At 35.4% G+C, this 7,587-nt stretch overlaps 2 protein-coding genes across 3 annotated transcripts; one reads left to right on the top strand and one right to left on the bottom strand.

Moving 5' to 3' along the window:
* Positions 1-358: 358 nt before the first annotated feature.
* LOC122604588 (L-type lectin-domain containing receptor kinase IX.1-like) lies at positions 359-2,323 on the bottom strand. The gene has a single exon (XM_043777469.1). It carries the CDS (start codon positions 2,321-2,323, stop codon positions 359-361), a length of 1,965 nt encoding a protein of 654 aa, XP_043633404.1.
* A 1,940-nt stretch (positions 2,324-4,263) lies between these two features.
* On the top strand, positions 4,264-6,579 carry LOC122606070 (protein PIN-LIKES 3-like). Of its 2 annotated transcripts, none has more exons than XM_043779033.1 (10): positions 4,264-4,398; positions 4,506-4,585; positions 4,708-4,832; positions 5,134-5,255; positions 5,334-5,504; positions 5,595-5,684; positions 5,853-5,953; positions 6,059-6,111; positions 6,182-6,367; positions 6,455-6,579. In XM_043779033.1, the coding sequence occupies exons 1-10, from the start codon at positions 4,264-4,266 to the stop codon at positions 6,577-6,579; spliced, it is 1,188 nt and encodes a 395-aa protein (XP_043634968.1). The 2 variants fall into 2 exon arrangements, with proteins under 2 accessions (XP_043634968.1, XP_043634967.1); XM_043779032.1 differs by having other exon boundaries at positions 5,334-5,510.
* The last annotated feature ends 1,008 nt before the right edge of the window (positions 6,580-7,587 follow it).

Genomic DNA, 7,587 nt, shown 5'->3' with positions numbered 1-7,587 from the left:
GTATTTAATAATAATTTGGTTGAGGTTTTCAATTGTATGAAATTAACAGTTACGAATGTTTTTTCATATTCATATAAATCTCCATTAATCAAATTAAAATATCTATAAAAGGTAATGTTAATCAACCCTATATTATTTTCAAAATGTAACTCAATCATATTAACATATGCATAATTAATGGTTATATGAGAGACAAAATATACAACAATAAATTGAAACTATAGAAATTATCAACCTAAAACATAAAAACATATGGTTGATTAAACTAGATCCTAAGTTAGCACAAACATGACATCCTAAGAGTTTATCCTGGCCTGTTTCCGAGCGACACTCCGATCAGGACGCTGACGAATAACGATCAATATGAGCCACCACTACTCACAGTTCCAGACCCTTTCGACCCAGATGACATCTCTGCTGTACTACTGAGAGCAACGGAAGACGTATAAGTGAACCTACACATACTAATAGGAGGTGCGTAGTAAATGGGCACGGGTTGTTTAGCTGGGAGCTTAGGCAAGGGACCTTCAAAATTTAGAACACTTATAGCTTGTTTTATCGACGGCCTATCGTTATTATCAGGATTACAGCACCACAAACCAACCACCATCAAACACTCCATTTCTTGTTCATCAAATTCGCCATTTAACCTCTCGTCTACTGCTTCCAATAGTTTACCTTCGCCATAAAGACTCCAAACCCATTCAACCAACCTTTGTTTACCAATTTCCGCCTTGGTGTCAATAGGTTTGCGTCCACACGCAATTTCTAAAGCCACAACCCCAAAACTATAAACATCTGACTCCCTGCTTGCTTTGCCAGTCATCACACATTCTGGGGCCAAGTAACCCATTGTTCCTGCTAGAACCGTGGTTTGAGACCCTAGATCATGGTCTACAAACCGGGCAAGTCCAAAATCACCCAACTTAGCATTATAACTTGAATCCAACATTATATTACTAGACTTTATATCTCTATGCACCACACATTGTTCCCATTCTTCGTGGAGGTAGAGGACGGCTGAAGCAATTCCCAAAGCTATTTTATATCTAACGGATGAGGAAAGCTTCGATTTTGAGTAAAACAAATGGGAATCAAGGCTTCCATTTGGCATAAACTCGTAAACAAGAAGCAAATCACCTTGTTCGTGGCACCATCCTATGAGTTGCACCAAGTTTTTGTGTCTTAATCTACTAATGATCTTTACTTCCGAGATATATTCTTTCTTTCCTTGTTTTGATCCACTTGATACCCGTTTGACTGCCACTAGGGAGTTTATACCGCTTAATAAACCCTTGTAAACGCCTCCAAACCCACCTTCACCAAGCTTTCGTTCCTCTGAGAACCCATCAGTTGCCTTACTGAGCTCACGAAAGGTGAATCTTTTTGGGCCCATGTTATTTTCAAAGTCATATTCTATAACCATGTCTTCACGTTTGCTAAAAATGGACCGTTTCTTCCAGCAAAAGAACCATAAAAACCCAACCAAAAGGCTCAAGGCACCTGAAATCGTAGCTAAACCAGTTGTCATCCACATTTTGTTTTTCTTCACACGAGTTATCTCCAAATTGGATCTAAACGTCCATGAGTAGACAGTGTGCGTTTCAATCCAGTCCCCTGTTGCAGCCGAAAACCCAATATGAACCGATTCAGGTAGTACTTCTCGTAAATCAACGATGTACCACAAGCTGCAGTTACCATTAAAATAGGGGTTTTCTTCATAGGATAAAAACACACTTAGATTATATGTACTAGAATCATAACTCACCCATGCATTGGCAATCTTTCCATCTTTAATACTAGTATTCCATGAAATATTAGCCACTGATTGAATCGAGTTAATGTCAATTCCAACATGGTTGTCACTTGGATCCCATTCGTTTTTAAACGAATCAAATTCAACAGCAACAATAGTATTGTTGGATGAGTTGAAAGCTGAAGATGGGCTGAATAGCCCAAGATACCCACCAAATGAGCCCTGAGGTATCTCGGGCTCAAATGGCATTAAAAAGAAAGATAACCCCTCACCAAATTCAGAGGAATTTAGTGCATTCATTGAGAACGTAAAATGGGTCATGAAATCTGTTAGCTTTCGAGTCTTTTTGTCCCAAATACGAACAGGATTTGAGTACAAAGCTCTTCCCACACTGTTCTTCAACGACTTATCACGCTGATTTCTGGTCACCTGAATTCCATTAGATGCAAATGCATCACCTTGATACACTATCATCAAGTTATTCGGTTGGAAGCTAGAAAAATTGAAAGAAAACGAGCTTCCTTGGATCACAAGAAACAACATAACAATGAAGAAATGCAACATCATAATTGTTCAAGTGGTATATTCTTGATTAATATGTTCATATGTTAAGTACATAGAAGATGTTTATGGAAAAGGATATTCTGTTGTTCAAAACAATGATGTTCCTTTTATTTGTCTATTTGCAGACTAGTCAGCGTTTAATCACAACCGTCTGATCATATTCATAAAATAATCTTGTTCGTTTAATAGATTGAAAAACATGGTATGCACGGGCGGCAGTTTCATTGCTAATTAAGTCACTTATATCATAATCATTTGTTAATTAGTTATTTATTTGTAATTGTATTTTATTCTACAGAAACAGCAACATAAATGGAACATTTGGTGTAAAGACCAAAGGAGTTTTATTTTATGTTATAATATAAGAGGCCGGTTGCCGTCTTAATTAGTATATTCCATCTACATTTACAATGCTAAGCTAATAGTGTCAACAACTCATAGATTAAAGATATACAGCGGCATTCTGTGGAAAAAATTGTACGGATGGGACTTATTCGTCCCCTACGGTGCTTTTAGGAATTTGGCAAGAAACTTTTGCAGAACTAGGAACCGGCCCGGCGTTCTAAACGTTGGATTTCGCCAAATAAGCCAACAGAGACGTGTCCTAAACGCCATATATATATGCAGAGTAACTGTTGTATATGTTTATTGGTAGTTGTGTTTCCGAAAAATGCATATATGGCGTGCAATACAGCTTTGAGTTACCATGGAAACACGGCCACGAAAGCGAAGGAACAGGCTTTGGACATCAAAGAGTATTAATTAGGCCTCAACTTTTGGTCATCTTTTTGCAAATTAGGCCACCAAAACCTCTAGTGTAAACTATGTAGATAAAGTAAATTCTTATAAACAGCAAGGTATAGGTGATTAAAGTTCTAGCAAGACGCTGTATAGAAGCGAAATACAAGATACAAAATTAACTAGAATTCTTGTTTCTACTAAAAACCTAATTTAAAGAAAGTACATGTCGTAGAAAATGTTACTCACCAATGTGTAAAATGTTTTGTACACTTATCAAATATGAGTAAAACATATCTTAAAATGTTTTAGGCTGAAATAAACATATATACGTTATCCATCCTGTCTTAAAGAGGATAACCAATAAATATTTTGTAAAAGAAACCACAAGTATAGATAATCAGAAACCAAGTGAATATTATTGAACACGCACAAAGTATTATTTAACTACTAACTTACCGTTAAAAAAAATTTGGGAACACGATATGAAAAAATAAAGAAAATGTTAGTAACTCATACATGGTTCTTAAAAAACTGATACTTGAGCTGGAATTGGAACAGGGCTTGAGAGCATAAAACACTCCCACATTTAAGCCCATATGGAATATTTCAGTCTACGTGTCCATCAAGCCCAGTAAGGCCCATACCAAAAGAAAAAAGGAAAAAGTTGACAGAAGCTACAGCATAAAAAACAATATTTGGTATGAAGCCTCAAACTTTCTTAAGTTTTCAAGTTTTGGATGCTTTGCTTTCTGTAATATAGTGTAAGAAGTTGGCAACCATAAGTTAAAAAACTAATGGACTATTTGAAAAAAACGAGTCTAACTCAAATGTATATGACATAACCGGGGTATTCTATGCCAGTTTACGAAGCCAATAGCAACCCAAAATGTTTACTTACTGAGATTCGAACGACTTCTTGTAAGACTCCAGTACACGTAACCTCAGGCCAACTTTTGTGGCAGTTTAGTGATAAGTTAAAATATATAGAAATAAAACAAGTATGTAGCTTTGGCCATAAATGCATGCTTTTCATGACTAAAATATAATAATAGTACTGTCAAGAATATTAGCTCACGGATCACTACCTTTTTTATCAAAATTACTTTAAAAAAGTATCAGTTAGTTGGTAATTGGTTAATTTACTAATTATCTCAACATTTCTATTTGCTTTTCGGAATTTGTTGAAATATTCAGATTTGGGGATGGGGTTTGTGGATCTGTTATCTGCTGCTTCTATGCCTGTGCTCAAAGTACTCATAGTTACTGCACTTGGTTCATTTCTTGCCTTGGACTCTATTGATATTTTAGGACCAAGTACAAGAAAGCAAGTCAATAATGTAAGTTTGATTTAGTATATCTTCAACAATTTAGGTACGAGTAATAAATGTTGTAATTAGATGTAAATTGGTGTTTAAAAAGTTCTCTTTAATTCCTTTGTGAACAGCTTGTGTATTTTGTGTTCAATCCAGCACTTGTAGGTAGCAACCTTTCTAGTACAATCACATATGAAAGTATCATCTCGTTGTAAGTTTTCTTCTAAGAGTCTTCGTAACGTTGTTTAATATCGAGCTGCTTAGTTTTCTGGTTTCAAGAACAGATTTTTTATTATTGTCAATGATCTGAATTCTCAAATGATGAAACTTCAGATGGTTTATGCCTGTTAATATTCTTATAACATTCATAATTGGCTCTGCACTTGGATGGGTTCTTATGATGATAGTGAAACCACCTCGACATCTAAAGGGTCTTGTCCTTGGTACATGCTCAGCAGGTAACAAATTACTTTTATACTATACAATCCCATGTATAAACAACGCAACTAGATAGCTAATTAGTTGCAGGGGTACGTGGCCCTTGGGAGGGGCAAACCCGACCCCTGTCCAAGTCTATTTTTCAGGGGCACCAAAAGGAAATTTTTGCTTAGAAAGTTAGTCGTCGTCTATTAAAAATTTTGTTTGATATGTGAATTTGCTAGGGGCTATAGGCCTTATTTCCCGGCTCATCCTGGGCTTTTGAATCCTCAGGACCAGCGTTGGTTAGTTGCTTAAGTTAGAGTTTTCATGAAATGACAGGAAACTTGGGAAATATGCTTTTGATAATCTTACCAGCTGTATGCAAAGAGAAAGGTAGTCCCTTTGGAGATCCTAATGTTTGCTATGAATACGGCATGGCTTATGCTTCAGTATCTTTGGCGGTATGTATGCATTTTTACTTAAAAAATATTTTTAAACATTTGATTTCTCTTAATGAATCCTAATTAGAAAATCATCAGATTGGAGCTGTGTTTTTGTGGTTATATGTGTACAACCTAGTAAGGGTTTTCACTCAAAATTACGATGATAAGTGTGTCGAATATATCAACCAAACAGACATCCTGCAAAACGATTTGGCCCAGAGTTTGATTCCTTCCTCTGCATCTCCGTCGACTGATCTCAAGGAAAATGTAAAAGTTTTTTTTTTGCTTTTAGAACTTGGAGTTGTCCATTTCACATTTAAATACAACCTGAAAAGTGAAAATGTGGTTTGCAATTAGGTGATGGTACATGTGATAAAGCAACATCTGGAGAAGTTCTCAAGACAGATCAACTTAAAGGCAGTGTTCGCGCCAAGTACTATAGGAGCGGTAAACTAGTATTTCTAACACTTGATTAACTATATAAGGGAATCACTTATACTTATATGTTGTCAGTTATATCATACGCCGGCATTAAGTTTGCACTCAACAGTTTATACCAATCATTAATGGTATTTGAACATAATACTACAATTATGACTATTCTTATTGTAACAGATTGTGGGTTTCATCATTGGAACAGTTGCACCAATCCGAATGCTACTAATAGGCACCGAGGCTCCTCTACGAGTAATCCAAGATTCTGCATCCTTAGTTGGGTATAATCTATTTAGACCTTTTCAACACTGCCTTCCCAAAAAATGAACTTTTTAATAACTTAGTTAACAAAAACCCAATAAAATGTGATTTCTGCATTGTCTCAGGGATGCAGCAATTCCAACTGTAACATTAATTGTGGGCGCAAACCTATTAAGAGGTAAGCTTAACAATAAGTTCGCATTCATACATTATGTTTCTTGGATTAACCAGATGTGTACGATATACAGGTCTGAATGGGTCTAGTATTTCTTTACCACTTGTATTCGGGATTATAGTAGTTCGGTATGTTTTCTTGCCAATTTTTGGGATTTTAATAGTAAAAGGAGCAGTTTACCTGGGCTTAGTACATGCAGATCCTCTATATGTTTTTGTTCTTCTGCTACAGTTTGCGGTTCCACCAGCAATGAACACTGGTATATATAAGACTTAGATGATAAGCAGAATATTCTTCATGTTTCAGAATATATTGGTACTAATTAACGAACCTTGTTAATTTACAGGTACCATAATGCAGTTATTTGGTGTTGGTGAGAGTGAATGTTCTGTGATCATGTTATGGACTTATGGCTTGGCATCAATATCGCTTACCCTATGGTCGACCTTCTTCTTGTGGCTTGTTGCCTGATCTGTTTAATTTATTTGACTTGACAACAAAATGTTGCTCCATCAGGTTGTCAATCATTTTTTTTTTCTTATTAGAAGAGACAACATTACAAAATGTTTTGGTTGTGGAAAATGATCTACTATGAGTTTTTGATAGTACACCCATATCACATTTGGATTAATCGCTAATGGTTCATATCAATGGCAGTATGTGTCTTTGTTTAGAAATTTTAAGATAAGATGACTACTTGTTTATAAATCGAACTCAAAAGGTTTTCCATTCAACGATTATTTGGAGGAGACGTTTTCTCCTGTCAATCAAAGGCATTAGTGATATATTTATTGTTGTTTAGCTAATAACATGTTATTTTGTCTATATAAATAAAATTGAAGGAACAAATATTAACAAAATCCGCTGTAGCAGGCTTATTGCTTGGCTCTTGATTATTGATGTGGTATTGCGGTTTCTCTAAGTCTGTTTCTCTATTGAGGAGTCCCAGGTTGAAGTCCTGGCAGCGGATATATTTCTTTTTGCAAAGTTATTTTTTCCCAAACACTATAATTTAACACTTTGACCAAATTGGTTATATTTACAACTTTTTAATCAAAATAATTGTTTGTAATTCGACTAGTTGTCCAATTTACTGAGTGTAAGATTTGTACATATATTCTGATTAATAATTCTTTTGTCACCTAAAGAAGAAAATTTTGACTAGATTATTTATATTTGTTCCTTTGTTCACATAATTATTTACCCAATCAATTTACTACATTATTTTTATTCTATTCGTTTCTTCTTCCCATGCTTTTGTATGAAGGATATCACAATTAACACAATAACTCACGATGATCTCATTCAATCGAAGACCAGCTATTTATAATACTCCGTAGCTTACAGACTCCATGTTTATCAACTAATAGGTAACAAACCCCTAAGACTCGCATTCCACTACTGCACTACTAAAATGACTCGTTCAAAACGGAACAGACTCAAAACAGATGCAACTGACCATGACTTGCACGTGGGTAT

Source organism: Erigeron canadensis, chromosome 6, assembly GCF_010389155.1.
Source record: "Erigeron canadensis isolate Cc75 chromosome 6, C_canadensis_v1, whole genome shotgun sequence".
In the NCBI taxonomy this organism is placed as follows: Eukaryota; Viridiplantae; Streptophyta; class Magnoliopsida; order Asterales; family Asteraceae; genus Erigeron; species Erigeron canadensis.
This window is presented reverse-complemented; position numbering and strand designations above follow the sequence as displayed.

Coding starts and splice junctions, on each gene's coding strand:
- LOC122604588 (XM_043777469.1), bottom strand. CDS start 2,323: ATGATGTTGCATTTCTTCATTGTTATGTTGTTTCTTGTGATCCAAGGA.
- LOC122606070 (XM_043779032.1), top strand. CDS start 4,264: ATGGGGTTTGTGGATCTGTTATCTGCTGCTTCTATGCCTGTGCTCAAA. Junction 4,586..4,707: donor TATGAAAGTATCATCTCGTT/GTAAGTTTTCTT, acceptor ATGAAACTTCAG/ATGGTTTATGCCTGTTAATA. Junction 5,256..5,333: donor ATGCTTCAGTATCTTTGGCG/GTATGTATGCAT, acceptor GAAAATCATCAG/ATTGGAGCTGTGTTTTTGTG.